The sequence below is a fragment of the Eptatretus burgeri genome, chromosome 8, assembly GCF_056783735.1.
Source record: "Eptatretus burgeri isolate ZD-2024b chromosome 8, Ebu_testis_v1, whole genome shotgun sequence".
Taxonomy (NCBI): domain Eukaryota; kingdom Metazoa; phylum Chordata; class Myxini; order Myxiniformes; family Myxinidae; genus Eptatretus; species Eptatretus burgeri.
The window spans coordinates 66251789-66274479 of record NC_140968.1 but is presented as its reverse complement, the minus strand read 5'-3'; the positions used below and the strand labels follow the sequence as shown (position 1 = coordinate 66274479).

At 46.6% G+C, this 22691-nt stretch overlaps 1 protein-coding gene across 2 annotated transcripts in view; it reads right to left on the bottom strand.

The window, feature by feature from the left end:
- CAPN7 (calpain 7) overlaps positions 1-17973 on the bottom strand; it is a 71380-nt gene extending 53407 nt beyond the window's left edge. Inside the window, exons 1-4 of one of the 2 annotated variants that reach the window (XM_085892375.1) lie at positions 17805-17973; positions 17537-17645; positions 14069-14238; positions 12358-12425 (exon numbers count right to left, since the gene is read on the bottom strand). In XM_085892375.1, the coding sequence (XP_085748501.1) occupies positions 12358-12425; positions 14069-14238; positions 17537-17645; positions 17805-17906 (449 nt within the window). In that variant the 5' untranslated portion in view covers positions 17907-17973. Of the gene's footprint in view, positions 1-12357; positions 12426-14068; positions 14239-17536; positions 17646-17731; positions 17759-17804 lie in introns of those variants that run through there. The other variant, XM_085892374.1, reaches the window with a different exon arrangement.
- Positions 17974-22691: the final 4718 nt, after the last annotated feature.

Here is a 22691-nt window from a genome sequence, read left to right as displayed (position 1 = left end):
TGTTCCCGACTGTTTCGTCCTTCCCTCTCCTGCCACTCTCATCTCCTGCCCCCCTTGTTGTGTTGTGTGTTTGCTCTCATACAAGCTTCGACAATGTATACAAAAAAAAGTGTCCAGGAGCAGTTTCGTACATCAGGAAAGGAGGGGTACAGAGTAAGGGGTTGAGGAAACAAAAGTTGGAAGCAGACCCAGAAGTGAGGCGTTTAGCCTTCTCATGAACAGAGCCGTGGTGCCATTTGGAGAGAGGAAAGTAATGTTAAGGGAGCATACTCCAGAGACAGACTTAACTAGGCTCCAGCAGGTTTTAGAGGAGGGAGACTGGTTTGAAAATTAATTATTGAGGTTGGACAGATGTTGTTTTCTGGCTCTCTTGAGAGTGGACGCACTTGCTGCAGACTTTTTGGAATGCACCGAGATTGCCTTCGGTCGGATTTGCCTTCCTGGAAGAGAAGGTAAGTTGTTACAGAGCAACTGCCTCACCAAAGGATTCAGTGTACCATGGGTGGGAAGAAGAGATGGGATGAATCTATGGATGATATAGAGCAGGTTTCTGTGAAAGAATTCAAAGGCTGAGTTAACATCAGAGGCAGTAGATATGGCAGACAAGTCCTGAAGAGAGATGGCTGCTTGCAGTCCCTGCCAATCTGCTTGAGTGAAATGCCAGACTCACCAGCATTGAGGCAGCTCTCTAGGAATAGCCAGAGAGATGTTGACTTTCACAAGCATATTATCAGATGAACCAATTGGAGCAAAGGAAGAACAGGAGACATTTGTGGGAAAGTTCGTCATCACCAAGTCCAGAAGGGAGGATTAACCATTGGGTGAATTCCGGGTTGTAAAGTTCACAGATTGAGTCAGTCCCATGGAGTCACAGAAGTCCTTTGCTGAAATGCCATGGCTGGTGAGAGAGGTACCAACACCTAGCCAATTCGCACGGTGACGATTGAAATCGCCACATATGAGGAAGAGAGAGTTGCAATGAGTTGTTAAAAACAAATCTGTCCATGTTCTCAAAGAAAGAGATGACAAAGAAGAGATGGGAACAGAGGGGAAGTCACAGCCAGAGGTACACCTGGGTGATAGGAGGTGTAAGGTCAGCACAAGGGCAGTGGCAAATGACTATTGATGTAAAGTGGAACTCCACCACTGGAGTGTGGTTCAAACCTATCAAATCAGAAGAGACAGCAACTGGAGAGAGACACCAAGAAGTCGGGACATCCTGTGGGAGGAAGTATTCCGTTAAAAGAACGGAAAGTCTGGTTTATCGGCAGCATCCTGGATTGAAAAATCTATCAGGTTAGAGAGGAGATCTCAAATGTTGGAGGTTCGCACAGTTAGAGATAGGAGAGAGAGGAGGCATTGGATGTAGGATGGGGGGAGGTGAGGCTTTGTGTGGCGTGAGGTGGGGTGCGAGTGAAGGTTTGAGTGTGTGGGGTGAGAAATTCACCAAACATAGTAATCATGATCACCCCGCATCACAAATATCCAAGAACAGTGCCATTTTTGCCCACCACCCTCCCCCCCCCTTTCCTTAAGGCGGGGTTAAAAGGTCAAATACCAAAAAATGCAATTGCATGCACATTCCTCAATGAAACTTTGTATAAGCAATCAACGTTGGGGGATGCATGAAATATGTAACAATTTTTTTTTAATTTGAACCCCGGTTCATGTATCAGGAGGTGGGGACTTGGGGTTACAGGGGTCAAAATGGGGGAAAATTTTTTGTTACCTCAAAATTTGATTTTGGGTCAATCCTGGTGGAATATTTTGCCATATTTCAACTTTGCTGTCCGTGGGAAGCGTGGGGATTTGCAAGAGCACACCATCTACTTCACTCTAGTTAAGATTATAATTATGCGAACTTAATCCTCCCGGAATTCTCAATAAAACCAAAACGTTTTGTGCAAGAAAGAATGCAGGCAGACATGCATGCAGGCAGACATGCATGCAGTCCTGAGGAAATAATCAATTTAATGAAAGACAAGACAACATTGTTGTGGATTTTCGCCGATCCGGCGTGCGGGCGACCACCGCCTTTAGCTTAATTGCGGCTGCGCGCGCCCACCGAATGAGCAATCGAGTCGCAGCTTTCGGATAAACGCCAAAACCCAGCTATGGGTGTTTTTAACCACACCATAAACTAGCCAACTCTTCTGTCCACGCGCTACAAGGTCGATCGCCGAATTGTCGATGTACATAATTATTCGCGCAGACAGAAATGCCAGGAGTTTACACCTCAATGGAGCCTGCACGAAAACGAGCCGCTTTAAGTAGCTCGTTCCGTTTGCGATTGCCGAGCGGTTTTATATCGCCAAGCCCCGTCGGAGCAGATGAACGTTTTATCGGCTTAAAATCAGACAGCTAATTATTCCGAATGCAATTATGGCAGTCAATGGAGGAAGGGATGCAACAAGCAGGTAACATTCAAAAATGGGGAACATTTATTTGCACACATAAGCAATGCAATGAATGGGGATAGGGGCAAGACACAAATAAAAACCTACAGCCGATGTCTTTTTATTATGTACATGCGCTTAATCAGTTCTACTTGGAAGACAAGGCGCCACAGACTTTCATGCAAACCCCAAGAAAGAAAGAAAGAAAGAAAGAAAGAACCGGGCTCGTAAGCTTTTAATGTTCCTCGCAGCTGGGATGACCAAAGGAACTCCGCGAGGCCGGGCAGGTTACCTTGTCACCCTTGAGGAGACCCAATGGGTCTTTTGTTCATGGGGGGCCCTCGGTACGTCTGTTCACCGGGGGGTGTCACCAAATGCGTCAGTCGCTTAAGCGGCTCGAGCAGCTTGGTGGGCGGCCCTCCTCGGTCGCTTGGCCTTCCACGCAGCCTGGTCGATCGGGCCTTGCTCTTCTAGAGTTGATGCTCTTTAAGAGCCTGCTCACTCCTCAGCGTCGCTCGACCGACTCGGGGCCCGATTGCTCGGACCGTTACTAGCTTGCTGGCAACTTCTCTCTGACTGGCGACTTCTCCCGACTCCAACTCAACTGCCGGCTTCTCCCATCTCCCGACTCCACTGCTGACTCCAACGGCCCAGCCCAACTCTTCTCTCAACTCCACTTGACTGCCTCCACCGACCAACAACGCTCTCGGCGTTGAAACGCGCCTTTTTATAGCCCCAAGGGGAGGGTCGCTCTGGGCTTGCCACCCAAAATCAGCGCCCTCCCTCCTTTTCACCTTTGAACTCTCACCCCCGGCTGGCTATGCCCCTTTCGCTGTTCTGATCCGATCTCACTGTCAAACGCGGCCATGGTTGAGATCACTTTCACAACGCGGCCGTGTTTGAGATCACTTTGCCGCTGTCGAGGATGCCATTGTGTTTGTTTGTGGAGATGTTGTTTGTTGGTGAAAAGATGGTGGTGTTATGGAGATGTTGGCGGTTGTGGAGAAGGTGGTGAGGAGATGTTGGCGGTTGTGGAGAAGGTGGTGAGGAAATGATGGCGGTTGTGGAGAAGGTGGTGAGGAGATGATGGCGGTTGTGGAGGTGGTGAGGAGATGATGGCGGTTGTGGAGAAGGTGGTGAGGAGATGATGGCGGTTGTGGAGAAGGTGGTGAGGAGATGTTGGCAGTTGTGGAGAAGGTGGTGAGGAGATGATTGTTTAAAATAAGACAGAAAAGAATAACACTACCTCAAAGGTTCACAGCCCGACACACGAAAAATTCCCGTTATACATCAGTGGGGAAATCTAACCTGGACACACTTATCGACATATCTGATCTTCGGGGAACCTGAATGGTGATCTGTGAATTTTCACAACTGTAACACTACCCCCTCCCCTTTTTACAGACTCGTCCCGAGTCGTCAAATTTCCATGTGCCTTCATGTGTAAGTTCTCCCCTAGTACGATTTACCTTTGGATCCTTGAGTGCGACATTTGGTGTATCCGTGTCCCAAAAGTAAATAACCTACGGGCTGTGTAACTAAACAAACTCACTCGTACAGACGACTTAACTACAATTGCCGGTGCTACGACAAACATGCAGGGGGAACAAAACTCGTGTACAATTTTACCTCAACTTAACCCTATACATTTTACACTAAACCATGGCCCAGGACTGATGGACTCTGTGGGAAAAAGGGCACGGCAAAGTTATTCAGTATTTTAGGGTGAGTGCTCCGCAGCTGAAGGTCAGATGTCTTCGGGGCCTGTTCAAAAGGCCCCCGTTGTCTGTCACAGAACCTTTTTCATGTCTTTAGCTGCTGGAGGCAACTCACCCCAACCCGGCATGCCATATGCCATCCCACAGGCCATTCTTGAAGCAGGGAGCCAGGCTGCCCAAATGCAGTCTCTGGCTCATGTAACAAATACAGGTATGAACATAAGAAGGTAGCCGGCTGCCCAATGCAGTCCCAGGCCTCCCCCTTGAAATGAGCGCAGTTGAGCAGTGAGCACAAGCACAGGGAAGTAGCCAGCTGCCCAATGCAGTCCCAGGCCTCGCCCTTGAAATGAGCGCAGTTGAGCAGTGAGCACAAGCACAGGGAGGTAGCCGGCTGCCCAATGCAGTCCCAGGCTTCCCCCTTGAAATGAACTGGATGACGCAAGCAAACACAAACGGTGCACGGGCTGCACAAATGCAGTCCCCGTGTGCAGCTGCCTGCAGGACAGTCCCTGCAGAACACTGGATGGGCACTGATGCAAGCAAACACAATGGTCGGCAGGGCTGCCTGCAGGGCAGTCCCCGCAACTTGCGCGATGATCCTGGCGCACATGGTGATGGATGGACAGAGGGGCAAATGCAAACAAGGGCGAGCAGGCATGGGGTCAAGGCAGAGGCAGGCAGACAAGGCATGGCAAGGCAAGGCCGGAACAGGCTGCTGTAGCACAAACAGGCCGGCATACGAAGGTGGCTGGCCTCGTCTCGCTCTCGAGGTTTGTGGAGGGAGTGCGGTGTTGCCGGCCAGTCTGAAGGCGGGCTCGGGCCTACCCTACTGTCTCCCTCCCAACCTATTCCCTTTGCCTGTCTGTCCATACCCACTCCCTTAGTTTGCAAAACCAATTTTAGCCCCATCTTATTTTTATTTCTCCCTTTTTAATTTGTCTCCCTAACCCCCTTTATTGTCTCTGTCCGGCTAACCTATCGTGTCACCTAGCCTACTCCCAACCCCTATGTTCCCTTCCTGGAGGGGAATAAGGGAGAGCTAGCGTCCTGTCTTGAGGCCCAATCAAGCCTGAGAATGGCCTCCACAGATCTCAGCGATCTAACCCAAGGTGGGCCCAGCGGCCTACTGAGAGCGAAGGGATGGATGGTGCGGAGGGGTACACTTTCCTATCTATCCTAACATTTACTAGCCTTAAACTACCCCGGGGCTTTCAACAAACGTCTCGCACATAATCTATTGGTTCTACCAACCAAGATTCCCGTCGCCTGTGTTGGTGTCCGCACAAATTTGGGCCTTGCCCTCCAATTTTCACTCGTGCCCTTGCACGGTCTCATGGCTGGGTCGCGTGGCTCACTTGGCAGGAACTACCCTCTGCCGATTCTCCAACCATGGCACCCCCGGGCCCTGCGACTGTCTCCGAGCCTACCAGCTCCCTAAAATCTGGGGAGTGCCCTCCTTGGCTACTCCCCCTCGATGCTCACGTGGCAGGCTGGCGCCACGGGCCCCTTTCCCTGGGTGCCCGGGGCCACGAGACTGCCCACGTGGCCATTGGCGCTACAGGCCCCGCTTCATGCGGGCCCACCCGTGCCTACTATGCTATCCCGGCCCTCTTGGGCCCTTGGCCTACCGCGGCTGACGAGCCCGGTGCCCACTAAGCGATACTCACCATTCACAGCCACGCTCCCAGCCCGTCAACAGGACTCCTGCACCCCTCCAAACGCGTTTCGAACCTACATTCGCACCAACAGCAAAATAACCTCCATTTTGTCAATTTGGCTAACCCACGAGCTGACTTTACACTGACCCCAGGGTCCCTTGGGTGGGAATCACTCTTCCCCCCAATCACTCATCGCACCATGCATACCACATTCACTCCATACACACTCAGGCCCACTGGCCCTCACTCGTTCATTGTGTTTCAATCCATTTCTCAACTCACATCACTGAACACTGCCATTCTTCTCACTAAATCCCTCAACTAACTCGTGCTCCCTTGTCATCCCTTATACTACATCACATCCTTTTAACTCTACGTAGCTAAGCTACGTCCCCTCTACACATTCAAAGTCTTTCAGTGTCCTCAAATCCGTTTTCCCCAAGCTAAATCTATCCTAAAATCCCTCTAATGAATCCATTCCACGGGTTCCACGAGGAACAACTCACCTCCCATGAAGCTGGTCTAACCAACTCTAACCCATCCCCCTAACGAGTGGTGTTCCTGTGCCCTAAGCAAGGAGTTTCCTACCCCCGCCTGGGCTCGTGTACTGGAAGCGAGGCTTTTCCTCCTCCTCTGCATCTCCATGGCGGTGGTTTACGGTACGCAAGTTCATCCTTACGGGCGTTACCGACGTCCCCTTCAATGGCCGATCCGTGTGGCAATGACGTCACTCCGCCAATTCGGAATAGCGCTCGCTCGCGGGGAATTCCCCACGCGGGACGTGCGCTGTTTGTCCGGCATGCATGCCGCGAGATTCCCGCCGATGACGTCACACGCGCACCGAGCCTGCAGCTGGCGCGCGCGTAACGTCCCAGAAACCTGCTCCGCGTGCTCCACAAACAGAACACGCGGTAAGCAGCAAGAAATGTCCCGAACACGCGTCCATGTGGGGACCCGCGTGTTCCAAATCCACCTAACACTCGCCATCTTAACCGTCCTAGTGACGGCCATTTTCGATACGCGGGACGTTCCCGCGCCGGCTTCCCTGTACGAAAACGCGCGCGCGACGGCCGTTCGGTATCTGACGAAAGGGCCCCGCACACGACGTCCCGTGAAACCGGCGTGGTTCTCGAAACAGCTACAGCTGCTTCTGCTCTCCCATCAATGGATGGAGGTCCTCAATGCCAGACAGGAAATCCGAGCCGTATCCCTGGACATATCACGTGCTTTTGACGCAGTCTGGCACCCTGCACTACTCACCAAACTCTCTTCCCATGGTATTCAAGGCCATCTCCACTCATGGCTCACAGACTTCCTCTCCTGTCGCAGTCAACGTGTGGCCCTAAATGGAGTTCTTTCATCCCCTCTTCCTGTGCAGGCTGGAGTTCCTAAGGTAGCGTTCTGGGCCCTGTTCTTTTTCTGGTTTTCATCAATGATCTCTCAGACTCTCTGGAAAATCCTCTATTTCTCTTTGCCGACGATTCCACCCTCTGCCGTACCATCTGTCATCCCTCAGACCGGCAAGCAGCAGCTTCTTCGCTCACTGCAGATCTGGATAAAATCACAAACTGGTCCAACACATGGAACATGTCTTTCAATCCAGACAAATCTCACACTCTCACTATGTCTCTTCGAAAGGACCGTTTAGAAACCCCCCCCCCATCCACTTTCTCAACAATCCTCTGGAAGAAGTCTTTTCTTTCAAGCTTCTGGGTCTCACTATCTGCCATGACCTTTCCTGGGAAAGTCACATTTCCAACCTCGCCTCAAAAGCCAGTCGCCGACTGGGAATCCTCCGTCGTGCAAAGTCCTTCCTCGGCCCTCTTGAGCTCCTGACCACTTACAAAGCTTTTGTCCGTAGCCTGATGGAGTACTGCTCTCCCCTCTGGGCTGGTGCTCCTGCCTCCCACCTTTCTCGGCTTCACGCTGTCGAAACCAGGACATTTAAGATCATCGGCATCTCCCGCAATGAAGCTGAGTCTTTGGGCCTCTCACTCAATCACCGCAAGTTGGTCGGTGGTCTTTCTGTCTTCTACCGACCCCTCTCCATCCTTGCCCCCCCCTGCTCTCTCTGCGATTTGTCCCCACCACATTTCCACAGGGCGCTCAAGGTCCGCCAACAACCCCCTTCTGGTAAAACTACCAAAATCACGAATCACTGCTCATCTTCACTCTTTCATTCCTCTTTTTTCCCGCCTTTGGAATAAACTTCCTCACTCTATTCTTTCCCATTCTTCCCTCCAGGCTTTCAAAACAGCTGTTCACCACCACCTCTTATCTTCCCCCATCCAAATCCTTGATCTTTTCTACCCCCGATAATCCACCCAAGCCCACTTCCTTCAATTTCCCTGCTTTCCTTCCTGAAAGTCCCTGTAATGTCCATCTTCTCTTCGCCATGTTCCCCGTCCTATCCCCATCTCTCTCCCTTTCACAGTTCACCTAATGTGTCTGTTCCCCACTGTTTTGTCCCTTCCACTCCCACCCCTCTTGTCTCATGCCTCCTTGCTGTGAGTTGTGTGTTAGCTCTCATACGAGCCTCGACCAAGGTATACAAAAAAAAAAAAAAAGCGGCCCTTTCGGCTCGCTATTCCCGTCCCTTGTCTGGACCCATCTGTCCATTTCCACGGACGTCATTTCACTCGCGCTATGCGCGCGTTTCAACACGCATTTCGCCACACTCGTAAACACACACACCGGGACAATCGCACTGGGAATTTGCGCTACCACAAGCGCTCCCAGGGCCTCCATACCCCCCAAGCTCCGCGTGTACCCATTCACAGCACTCGCCCCCCAACTCGCACGGAGTGACCGAACTCACCTCGTCGCGATCCGCTTCAAGGGGGCATACTCCCTCCCCTCGTTCCTGAAGGAGACTATCCTGCTGCTTGCACCTGGCCACCAAACATTCCCCGAGCTCCCCCTTATTGTCCCTCGCTAACTCCATGTGTGTGTGTTCGTCTTTAGTTTCATCCAATTCACCCTCTATCTCCCGTGTCTCGGTTATTTCTTTTAATTCCTGCGTCTCCCTTCGTGTCTCTGTTAAGTCAGTCACCTCATTCATTTCCACCGTTTCTTCCCTTGTTATCCGTGTCTCAGTCACCATTAATTTTTCCGGCGTTGTCACCTCCACGTCTCGTCCTTCACGTCTCCCGAATTATTGTGACCTTGCCCGTTTCCATTGCGGGACTAACACAATCCACACTCCCCTTTGTTGGTTCGGTGTCTCTGCCACATGGCGCCGCCATTTTGTTCTCCGTCGTCCGCGTTTCGTCACGCGCAATTGCCACGATTGCCTTTTACCCAGCCTGGAGACTCAGCCCCATGCTCTGCATTTCACCCCGCAGCATTTGCATATTTTCATCCATGCCGCCCCTCATCGCATCTAAATTGCCGTTCATTTTGCACGCATTTTCATTCATGTTTTCCTTCATCGCTTGCATATTTGTATCCATTTTTTGCACATTTGCATCCATGTTATCCTTCATTTCTTCCTTCATCTCTTGCATCATCCGCATCAACATTTCCATCATCTGATCCGTGGGCGGATTCGCACGTGGGGAGCGTTCGTCCACCGCCCCTACCACTGGGCCCATTTCGGACTCTGCATTTATTTGCGGGGAATAGACAACCTGCATAACGGAGTCCTGCACGCTGATTTCGTCCTAAGCCATAGATTCTATTAACTCGTACTCTAAACCACCCTGCGCCTGCTCGCCTTGAGCTGCCATTTTGCGTATCGAAAATAAAAAAATTTCAATGCTCGGAATTTAATGGAACCGGAGAGTCGCCTCACACACCCTTGATCTGGTTCCGTTAATTTAGTTTCGAGGAGGATGAATTTGAATCCCACGTCCTGACAACAGTGTTGTGGATTTTCGCCCGTCCGGGCAACCGCCTTTAGCTAAATTGTGGCCGCGCGTGCCCACCGAACGAGAAATCTAGTCACAGCTTTCGGATCAATGCCGAAACCCAGCTATGGGTGTTTTTAACCACACCATAAACCAGCCAACTCTTCTGTCCACGCGCAACAGGGTCGATCACCGAATTGTCGATGTACCTAATTATTCACGCAGACAGAAATGCCGGGAGTTTACACCGCAACGAAGCCTGCACGAAAACGAGCCGCTTTAAGCAGCTCGTTCCGTTTGCGATTGCCGAGCGGTTTTAAATCGCCAAGCCCCGTCGGACCAGATGTACGTTTTATCGGCTTACAATCGGCCAGCTAATTATTCCGAACACAATTATGGCAGTCAATGGAGGGAGGGACGCAACGAGCAGGTGACATTCAAAAATGGGGAACATTTATTTGCACACGTAAGCAATGCAATGAATGGGGAGAGGGGACAAGATACGAATAAAAACCTACAGCCGATGTCTATTTATTATGTACATGCATTTAATCAGTTCTACTTGGAAGACAAGGCGCCACAGACTTTCATGCAAACCCCAAGAAAGAAAGAAAGAAAGAAAGAACCGGGCTCGAAAGCCTTTAATGTTCCTCGGAGCTGGGATGACCAAAGGAGCTCCGCAAGGCCGGGCAGGTTACCTTGTCGCCCTTGAGGCGACTCGATGGGTCTTTTGTTCGTGGGGGGGGGCCGTCGGTATGTCTGTTCACCGGGTGGGGGGGTGTCACCAAACGCGTCAGTCACTTAAGCGGCTCGAGCAGCTTGGCGGGCGGCCCTCCTTGGTCGCTTGGCCTTCCCAAGTTTGTAATTCACATCGGGCCTGTCCAACGATGCTTCAGAGGAGCGAACGGGCCTTGCTCTTCTGGAGTTGATGCTCCTTAAGAGCCCACTCACTCCTCAGTGTCGCTCGACCAACTCAGGGCCCGATTGCTCGGACCGTTACGTAGCTTGCTGGCAACTTCTCCCGACTCCAACTCAACTGCCGGCTTCTCCCGTCTCCACTGCTGACTCCAACAGCCCAGCCCAAATCTTCTCTCAACTCCACTCGACTGCCTCCACCGACCAACAACGCTCTCGGCGTTGAAACGCGCCTTTTTATAGCCCCAGGGGGAGGGGTCACTCTGGGCTTACCACCCGAAATCAGTGCCCTCCATCCTTTTCACCTTTGAACTCACCCCCGGCTGGCTCCGCCCCTTTCGCCGTTCTGATCCGATCTCGCTGTCAAACGCGGCTGCGGTTGAGATCACCCTCACAACGCAGCCGTGTTTGAGATCACTTTGCCGCTGTCGAGAATGCCATCGTGTTTGTTTGTGGAGATGTTGTTTGTTGGTGAAAATATGGCAGTGTTGTGGAGATGCTGGTGAGGAGATATTGGCGGTTGTGGAGAAGGTGGTGAGGAGATGCTGGCGGTTGTGGAGAAGGTGGTGAGGAGATGTTGGCAGATGTGGAGAAGGTGGTGAGGAGATGATTGTTTAAAATAAAAGACAGAAAAGAATAACACTACCTCAAAGGTTCACAGCCCAGCACATGAATAATTCCCGTTATACATCGGTGGGGAAATCTAACGTGGACACACACTTATCGACATACCTGATCTTCGGGGAACCTGAATGGTGATCTGTGAATTTCCAGAACCGTAACAATATAAACGGAATCCGGGACAGAAACAGCCAATAACCAGACAAATCACTTAACAAAGGGAGACAAACAAAACCCCATAATGTGCAACACACAAAAACATGTGGGGATAGAAAGCGCAGGCAATAACGTGCGAGTTCAATGAACAACACGACCCACTGGCGGACACAGGTCTTCCCCAAGGCATCGATTTCAGCACTCCTTGGCTCCTAACCAAGCACACTCCACCCGCATGCATAGTAACTGTGTCATGGCCCAATTGCACATCACCAATCATGAACCAATCTGCACCATGGCTGCCGAGCAGCGTGGCCAATGCCAAGTCATCTTGCCAAATCAGGGGTGGCAGTGTTAGGGTGCTGGAACTCCTTCCCCGGTGCAGGAGGGGAAGAGGGAAATGGACAGGCGTGTTGCAATGTGAATAGTGAAATGCCCAAACTGCTTCCCCCTCATCCCACTCAACAGAGGCGGCACATGACAAGGCATTCTTAACTCAGTCTCCACTAAAGGTTACAACACCATTTCCTAGCAGTGTACAAAGACAGGATGACTTATCCCCATTCAAGTGTCCTTAATACAAGGTCCAAAAAACCCAAAAACTGCACAAACAGGGATGTGATGTATGCCTTAAATCTAATAACTGCACCTCTTTTCCCCTCCCCCCACACACACAAATATATATATTTCAGTAAGACTTGTAATACCCATACCAACCAGGAGCAGTGCTATACCATACATATTTCCAGAGAAATAATTTGGGTCCTTCCCCTGACCCTAAACATATATATATATATATATATATATATATATATATATATATATATATATATATATATATATATATATATATATATATATATATATATATATAAAGAAATTACTGCTTCAAACCTTCCCATGCACACAACGAGAAGAAGCACCAGTTATCGCCTAATTCCATCCAGCGGTTCAGGAGTGCATACAAGTCATACAAACACAAATGAGTAGACACTTCTCAAATTACAGTATGATGCATGCTTTATAACAGACACAAACAACTCACCTCTCCACTGCCTGCTTTGTCAGTGTGTTTAGTTTGGTTTGAAGTTCTTTATCTGACGTCGTCTTGCTCTGAAATATGTAATAAAACAAAACAATTTTCCCCAGAGCCTCTTGCAAGTGTTCCAGTTGTGCTGCACATATACAAGGGTAAAACTTGTAATTAACATTTTCAAAATTAAATATTGCACAGAGTGAAGAAGAAACTCAATCAACGAGAGAGCTCATAAAAAAACCTTATCCCACGCAGTGTTCAAGTGTACAATTCAATTGAAATAAAATGATGAATTCCAGAAGTTTACCACCTTTGGCGCAGTGTCTATTACACCACGTCACATTAGTTATTTGTGCTCGTTGTTTGTGTCCTTTATGACTTCCTTAAAAACAGTAAGTTTCCTCTTTGGAATGATTTTCAATTTGGTTTGACTGTCAGGCAGGCAGAGAAAGTAAAAAAAAAAAACCTCACTCCTCTCTGCGCATACACAATCAGGCCAAATTCAGCGCCGAAGTACTGTATTGTTCAACTGCAGGTTTGTGTTCCGATTCATCATCCGATTAGTGTTCAAAATATAGCATTCAATTTAAAGTAAGTGTTCGTCGATCAGAAAATGACATTTTTAGACGGATGGACGGAAGGACAGAAGGACGTGAACCAATTGCTTAATCCCGCTTTTTCCTTCATGTGCGTGGGATAATGAGGCTTACACAGGCCCCCTCAGCCCCCCTATTGCTCTATTAAATGACTTAATTGCTCCATGTTCTTCATCACAAGCTCTGAGCACAAAAAATAAATAAATAAGCAATAGCCCTGCCTGAAGATCCAAAAAAAGCATTGTATCACTTCACAATTCTCTAACAAATGGACTTTACCAAAATCAAACTATATATCATTTTTGTCTCATGGTTGCCAGGAACATATGACCAAACATTCTCATATTTCATATTTATTTCTCACCACAAAAAATGAGGCTTGTGGAAGAGCGAGTAAAAAAAAGCCTAATTTTTGTTGAAAGTAAAAAGAGAGCAAACTGACAATGAGGCAGTGGAGCCACAGTTGGATCGAATAAGTAAGGGAATTAATGAACAGGACAAAGATGAGTAAGAATAGCAGAGAGAACACAGTCACTTTCAAGTTAAAGGGATTGGTTAAAGTTAAAGGGAGTTAAAGGCCACCATACTGTCTGCGGTAATATTTTAGATACAAGTAAGGGGATGCATAATGCTTATCTTACATATTATCACAACTATTGCAGCCTTTGATTAAAAATTTTACAAGGGCATGTAGAAAAGCAAAACCTCCTATTCCTCTTCTCCAAAATAGGTAAAGATACTCAAATGAAACAGACAGATACGAACTAACATCGATCTTTATGCTACCATGATGCATATTTATTTCTCAACATAATCAACACTGCGGTCCACACTTTCTGCCAACGTTAAAGTAGTTTAATGATGCCGTCACGATAGAAATGTGCATTCCATTGACTTAACAGGTGCTTTACAGTGGCCTTGCCATCATCGGCGGAAGAAAAAAATTCTCCACTGAGGTGTTCCTTAAGTTTGGGGAAGAGATGGAAATCTGACGGAGCCAAGGTGGGGCTGGTGATGGTTTATGGTGGTAATAAATTGACCGTCTCTTCCTCGCACGATCATAGTGGTTTCCTCCATTGGTGCTCACAACGCGGTAAAAAGAGCACCACTCCCAAACCACTTACCGTTTTCAGACACAGGTTAGCAACCTGCATGTACAGTTCCACAGCATCATCCTTGTCACCCTGCTCATCCTCAACGAAAGCTTGATCCAGCAGGAAACGCGCCTGCTTAAGCTCCTGTGGTTGTTTCGAGCACTGCTGCAGTGCTCCAGAATCTCCTTTTTGCTGTTTCTCTGTCAAAATATAAACAACAGTTTCCAGCTTCAGCCTTATTGTATAACTGGAAGACACGCTGTTTGTTGCCGTATTTATCAACAAAACACACTGTGTGACGAGATGACCTTCGAAAATCTGCACAAGTACAAATCAATACTTAAATATAGCATTCCCAACATCCTTTGAACAGTTCAAACAGGCCACTGATTTCAAAGTTCAAAGTTGATAGTCAAATGCAATATTGCTTAATTGGTTACCGACTTGCTATAAATAATATCTATCGATGTTAACAATTGAGCAACTCACGAGAAAAAGGGCACCCCGAGCGTGAAGGGACTTGGGGGAATTGTGGTTCGAGTGTCCGCTCTGAGTTGTTAATTCAAGACGGACTTTGGTCGTCATACCAAAGACCAAAAAAGTAATGTGTGTGACCTTACTTGACATTCAGCCAATTTGAGGATAGAGCATGGATAAACCTCATATGTTGACGTCACATGAGGGGGAGGGAGGGGGGGCGTCCTTGATGACTGTGGAGAAAAGTGATCTCACAAGATGGTTTCACCAGAACTCAGTATTCTGGGAAGTTATGTCACTGGCTATGTTTAAAACAAATAAATATATGTATATATTTACATACACACAGTGCCTATAAAAAGTTGACACCCCTTTCAAAATTTTCATTTTTGATCAGCCTCCCTGATCAGTTTACTCCTTGCTTGGTCATCCACTTTGGGGGGACTGCCTAATCTAGCCAGGGTCTTGGTGGTACCATATGCCTTGCACTTCTTAATGATCATCTTGACTGTGCTACAAGGGAAATTCAAGGCCTTTGGAATATTTTTTATACCCATCCCCTGATCTGTGCCTTTCTATAACTTTATCCCGGAGGTCTTTGGAAAACTACTTGGTGCTCACGGTTGAGTCTTTGCTGTGAAATGAATCAGCAGCTGTGGAGGGACAAAAAGCACCTTCTTTGTGTAGCTTTTCTTGGTTGCTTTGTTCAACTTTCTTTGGCTGGAAGGGCAAAGAGGCAATTATTAGCCCCCGTTGGATTTAGTCCAAAACGGGGACTTTTGGATTCGGTCTTGATTTTCATGTCCGTGTGTGCATGCGTGCATGCATCCACAACCATATCTTGGAAATGTATGGACCGATTTTATTCGTACCTGGCACAAAGACAACACGTGATGGTACACATAAGCACGTCATTTTTTTTCGAGATCACTGTATCCAAGATGGCTGACGTGGCCATTTTAGTTAAAAACCTGATGTCGAACACATCCTCAACCATTTCTGGGAAAAGCATTTACCGACGTTGTTCAAACTTGGCAGACAATGAATGATTGCTTACATATATACATCATTTTTTTTTTGAGATAAGATCCAAGATGGCCGACTGACAGCCATTTTGTTACTTAAACGTGTCCTCAACCATTGCTCCGACACGCATGGTCCGATTTTGTTCAAACTTGGCACAAGTGCACACAGTACGCAATGGCATACACTTGCACCTAACTTTATTTTGTGATCTGATCAAAGAGGGCTGACTGGTAAACTGGCAGCCATTTTAGTTGAACATAAATATGGGCTGTCTCTTCAACTCCATGCAGCAAAATTACTAAAACAATAGGAGCTACGACATATTATGTCTTTATTACTTGTTTATAAAAAGTCTTTACTGGGGATAATTGATTCGGCGAGAGCAGATTGGTTGTTCCCCCCAGTTAAGGTTGAGATGTGATTGGGTCATACGTATGTATGCACTTAAGTGGCCCTGAAGTTACAGCTCTAAAAAATCCCTCACATTGACGGGGGGGGGTGGAGAAGAGTCAGTGATGCAGACGAGGAGGCAGGAGTTTGAAATATCGCCGATGTATTAGCACAGTGGCCTTCACTTTTCAAACTCCACTATGGGACCATTATACATCCATAAGCTAAGTTAGCCTTAGTGAAAGCTTCCTGAATATGCAAAAGTGCTCAATCTCTCAAAGGTGAAGAATCACTTTTTTTAAATTTCAAATTCTCGCATCCGGATGCGATTGTTCACAAAAAGAGCCAATTCGTCCTCATCACACACCCAACCCGTCCATCAGGTTTCATCAGAATCCATCCATAACTTAATAAGATATCGTACTATATATTGTTTTTGGCCCGATCTCTCAATGGTGAAGAATCACTTTAAAAATTAAATAACTCTCGCATCCAGATCTGGATCTTCACCAAAATCGAAATAATTAGTCCTTGTAACATACCCAACAAGTCCACCAGAAGTTTCGTCCGAATCCATCCACAACTTTTTGAGACATCTTGCTCAGAAACAAAAATAATAATAATAATAAAAAAATAAATAAAGAGGTAGGGGTGAAAACATAACCTCCATGCACCTTTAGGGGAGGAGGTAAAGATTAGTTCGATACGACGTTGTACACCCAAAGAAAAATGCAACTTCAAAGAGAAAATGTCTTCAGAATAGAATTACTTTTTCGGAATTTTGCTAATTATGTTGCAGTTGTGTGAAAATTGGTGTTTCTTTTTTTTATCATGCAGGAACCGACGTAAAAGTGTCTCATCCCAACGGTATTTGAATCAGTTTTTTTTTTAAATAATAAATAAATAAAACTAGAGTAATTTGACTGCACGCAGTCGACGGGAATGCCTCCACTCTCCCGCACAAACGCTTGAGCATTGACATATTTGACCCTTGACCTTTATCATATCTGGCCCAAAATCTAATCACTTAATTGCCCTGTCTAAATTTACCTTTGTACCAAGTTTGATGGAATTCTGTCCAATATTTGAGTTCAGGCGTAAAACAGTAAAATTTCAGAGTTTGACCTTGACCTTTGACCCTTGACCTTTATCACATCTGGCCCAAAAACGAATCACTTAATTGCCCTGTCTAAATTTACCTTTGTACCAAGTTTGATGGAATTCTGTCCAATATTTGAGTTCAGGCGTAAAACAGTAAAATTTCAGAGTTTGACCTTGACCTTTATCATATCTGGCCCAAAAACGAATCACTTAATTGCCCTGTCTTACTTTACCTTTTCACCAAGTTTGATGAAATTCTACAATTTCCTTCTCGAGTTATCGCGTAAACGAAAATCCGGACGGACGGACGGACGGACAACCTAGAAACATAATGCCCTCCGGCACCCTTAGGTGTGGAGGCATAAAAACCAGTCCCCGCCAGCATGACGTCATGTCCGTCGTTTCTGTCGCCACGTCCAGTTGTCCTCATTTTCCTTGCGGTGTCGGTTTATCTACAACACGTCATGTTCACAGCCCCTTCCAAACAAAACTCTCGTCGTTTACCCGCGGCTTGCAGAACCTCCGCTCGATTCAAATACTCATGGGCCTTGTCCTGGAGCACGTCGTGCTGTGAGCCAGCCATCAAGGCATAAAACAAGGCTTGTGCAGCTTCCTGAAAACGGACACGCACGAACATTCATTAACCCACATTGGAGCGTAACGGTCAAAACACTCGACATGAACGAAGGTCCGACATACCGTGCTATCGGAGTGACGAGTCACGGCCGCGGATATCACTACGCACACAATAATCCTTGGGCCATGCACGTACCGTGTAGTAAAAGGCAGCCGGTCCGTACATGCCGACCTGGTCCTGCTGCACGGCGAGCTGCGCGAAGCGGACGGCATCCTGCTCCAACCCTTCTGAGTCCATGAATCCAATCGCGGACACTCACGACACTGCAACGTTTTCCTTTTCCTCTTCCGGGTGTGTTTATCTACGTGGGGTTCTTCTTCATAATCACATGGCGCTTACAGATCTACGAGACTCTAGATACGCCACTAACTCAAAACTTGACCACTTTGTACTCAACATGCCATTCGGTTTCCCTAATTTTTGATCAGGATTTCCCGCTCTCTTTTCGGAATCTTAGCACCGCTTTTTACAGAGTCGAGGATGCTTCTGGGTCAATAGACTTATGGTTCCCGGCAGATCCGACACTTCGACCCCCGTCTCTGGAATATTTTAGATAAGATAAGGTAATATGTTCTAAATTTCAGCAACGTCCATTTCCGCATTCTTGCGTTTTTAACGAAAACCCTCGAAAATCATGTTGGTGCCTGTCTGTCTGTCCATCCGTCCGTCCGTCCTGGTGCCTGTGTGTCTGTCCGTCCATCCAAAATGTGTTGGCTCTCACATCTCAAAGGCTATACATTGAACCGACCTGAAACTTGGAATATACATCGGACAATATGTCTAATTCATGGCTTTCGAAACAAATTCAATCATTCGGTCAGAAAGGTCATGCAATTCTGCTTAGATTCCACCAGAGGGCAGCACTATCTATCATTTATGGATATGCATTAGTAGATCAATTTATCTGTCCATAAAATAAGTCGTCTACAATTTTACGTACTCAATTCCCTGCACTCATGAAATGAAGAGCAGGGTTAAGCGATCCATAGTGTACGTACGTACGTCGTACGTGTCCGCATTTTGTTAAGATCTAACATCGAAAACCATTCAGCGGAGGAAATTGAAACTTTACCACTAGTGTAGTAGATAGTAGAAAAATCGTGCAAATTATGATACAAGCATCAAATTTGGCTTTTCTGTTCTGCAGGGCTTTCTGATCAAATCTGCCCGATTGGCCATTTGAAAATCCAAATTTTGAAAAATTAAAAAAAAAAAAAAAAACTTCAAAAATATTTGAAGTCACAGCTGGCTGAAATTCTTGAAGCGCAAGTGAACATCCCAGACAGAGAACCAAGGGGAGATGCAGTCATCATTGATGGCTCAGCACTTATCAATGCCCTACCTCCACGCACTTCAAAGATATTTGATGACTATGCTAAAGAAGACATCATCCCAAAGGTGGAATCCTATGGTGCCAAGTACAAGAGGGTGGACGTAGTGTTTGATGTGTACAAGAAGTCAAGTCTGAAGTCTGAGGCAAGGTCGAAAAGGGGGAAAGGAGTCAGAAGAAGAGTGACAGGAACCAGTAAGACCCCAAGTAACGGAAGGAGCTTTCTTCGAGATGACAGCAACAAGACTGAGCTGTTTCACTTCCTTGCGGAAAAGATGTGTGAAGCACAGACGACAAGCACAGTCATTGTCACAAAAGGAGAAGATGCCATTAGCAACACAAGGAAGTCACTGGATGCTGTGTCTCCATGTTGTCATGAAGAAGCTGACACTCGAATATTTGAACACGCCAGGGATGCAACGACGGATGGTAGCAAGTCCATTATCATTAAGGCTAATGACACGGACGTACTAGTCATAGCAATATCTCTACTGCCATCCTTACAGGAACTAGGTCTTGAGAACATGTGGATTGCCTTTGGCCAAGGAGCCAAGGCGCGATGGATTCCAGTCCATGAGGTCGTTTCTGCAATAGGGCCTGAGAAAGGTAGAGGGATCCCATACTTCTATGCGTTCACTGGATGTGACGTCGTGTCTGCCTTCCGTGGTAAAGGGAAGAAAACTGCATGGCAGACTTGGAACGTCTTTGATGATGTTTCTGAAACATTCACCAATCTCAGCCAGCATCCAACATTGATTCGTGATCTTGACTTTTTTGAAGTTTTTATTTTTTTTTCAAATTTTTCAAAATTTGGATTTTCAAATGGCCAATCAGGCAGATTTGATTGGAATCCCCTGGAGAACAAATGTACCAAATTTGATGCTTGTATCATCATTTGCACGATTCCTCTCAAAAATTGCTGTTATCTGCCCCCACGAACATGTTACCTCACCGTGGCGGCCACACGTTTGAGGTCAACATCGGCCAATTCTCAAAAATCCTCAATTTTCATCCAATTGACTCGAAATTTGAACAGGATTTGCATGCATATCAGGTCACTGAATTCAACCACCAACTATTTGTACTTTTGAGGTCAACATAGGCCAAAAGGTCAACATAGGCCAAAATGTCAACAAAGGACACAATTCTGAAATCCTCAATTTTCATCTGAATTTTCAACTGCGTGTGAAGGAAGAGGAGGAAGGAGGAGTACATGAAGAATTCAAAAGGGCATGTGGTCAGGGAAGAGTATTGATTATGGGGGATTTTAACTTGCCAGGGATAGATTGGGTCCAGGAACAGGGAAAGGGCAGAGTAGATGAGGATTTCCTAGTTTTAGTCCAGGATTGCTTTTTAACCCAGTTTGGAGATAAGCCCACGAGGGAGAGTACAGTGTTAGACCTCCATTTAAGAAATGATCCCAATATGGTGGAGGAGGTCGAGGTAGGGGAGCATTTAGGAGCAAGTGACCATAACATTGTGTGTGCAAACATTCTGTTAAGGGTTAGAGTTCAGGATAGAAGAGTTAGGCTATTAGATGTCAGGAAGGCAAACCTTGACGGTATGAGGAGAGAATTGGGTGATGTAGATCGGGAGAAACTAACAATAGGACAATCAGCATCAGAGAAATGGGAAACCTTTAAGGACCAAATGTGTCGAGTGCAGAGGAAGTCCATTCCAATGAGGTGCAAAACTAGAAACAGAAAGAGACCAGGGTGGTTGAGCAGTGAGATAAGGAATGCTATTAAGGAGAAGCAGAAGGCATTTATTAGGTTTAAAATAACAGGACTGGAGTTAGAATTATATCACTCTCACAGTAAACAGAGGCAAGTGAAGAAAATAACTCAGCAAGTCAAAAGAGAGTATGAGAAGGGCATAACTAAGAATACTAAACATAATAGCAAGACTTTCTTTAAGTATATCAGGGTAAAAGAACAGGTTAGGACCAGTGTGGGCCCATTGAGGAATAGCACTGGGAGAGTGGTTAGTGATGAAAGTGAGATGGCAGGCTTATTAATCAGGTATTTTGCTTCAACTTTTACACAAGACCAGTCAGGAGAATTGCCAATGGCTGAGAGTATCTATCAAGGAGGTGAAAAAGGGTTTTTACAGAAGATCCAGGTTGGAGTGGAGGAAGTAAAGGAACCGCGAGGTAATCTCAGAGTAGATAAGGCTCCGGGTCCAGATAATATGCACCCAAGAGTATTGAGGGAGGTGGCTGAGAAGGTAAGCGAGATGATAACGGATATTTTCAATAGCTCGCTGGAGTCAGGACAGGTACCGGAGGATTGGAGAGTAGCAAAATGTAATACCGCTATTTAAGAAAGGAACCAGAGAGGAATTGGGAAACTTTAGACCTGTTAGTTTGACTTCAGTTGTAGGGAGGTGTTGGAGACATTAATTAAGGACCAAATGAGGAGCCATTTAAACAAATACAAACTAATTAAAGGTAGTCAGCATGGGTTTAACAAAGGTAGTTCCTGTTTAACAAATCTTTTAGAGTTCCATGAAGCAGTGTCTGATTGGGTGGATGAGGGAAAGGCAGTGGACATAGTATATGTAGACTAAAAGAAGGCATTTGATGAGGTACCACATCGGAGTTTGTTAGCCAAAGTGAGGGCTTGTGGAGTGGCTGGTCAGGTAGCTAATTGGATTGCAAACTGGCTTCGTGGGAGGAAGCAAAGAATGGCTGTGAGTGGGAGGATTTCTTGCTGGAAGGATGGAAATAGTGGGGTACCTTAGTGATCAGTGCTCGGACCATTACTACTCAGTATTTACATCAACGATTTGGGTAATTGGGTGAAGAGTAAGCTTTCCAAATTTGCAGATGACACAATGTTTGGAGGTGAAGTGGATAGCGGAGTGGATGGTGATCAGATTCAAGAAAGTATTGATACTTGTATTGTTTGGGCAAAAGATTGGCAGATGGAATTTAACCTGAGCAAGTATAAGGTGTTGGGGATGGGAAAGAACAATGAAAATAGAGATTACAGGATGTAAGGGGTAATTTTGGAGCGTGTCACACAGGAGAAGGATCTGGGGGTGGTATAGATATGGGAGGTAAGCAGGCAGCATAATGCCAGGCAGTGATAGGGAGAGAAAATAGGGTTTGAAGTTGTCTTCGGTGGGGGATCATTTATAAATCAAAAGAGGTGGTGTTAACATTACACAGGAATTTTGTGAGGGCCACATCTCGAATATTGTGTGCAGTTTTGGTCACCACAACTCAGGAAGGACTTTTAGGTAGTTTGAGTATTGATGGGTGATTGTGTTTGGAGTGCTGTTGGTGGGGGTCTTGTTAAAGGGGGTTGTGTGGTTGATGTGTGTTTTTGACCAAACCCATGCCCCCTCTCCGAGGGGAAGAGAAGAAAAAAAATTACAAGGAAAAAAAAATACAAAATTTATTTATTTTCTTTCATTAATTAAAAACTTCTTTTTTTTTGCATTTTCTTTCTTGGATCTTGCGTTGGTGTAGTGTTCGTGCAGGCATGATAGGCTGTATGGCCTCCACCTGTGTTGGATTTCCTTGTTGTTGTTGTTGTATAATTCGTGTGCCGATTAACCCTGCTTTACTGATGCGGATTCCACCGTCAGGGATTACATAACAGTTTAAAATTTGTTAACCTTTTGTTTGACGTGCAGTTCCAAAGCACTATCTGCAAGCGAGTGTGCGTTTTGTACCCTTATCATTC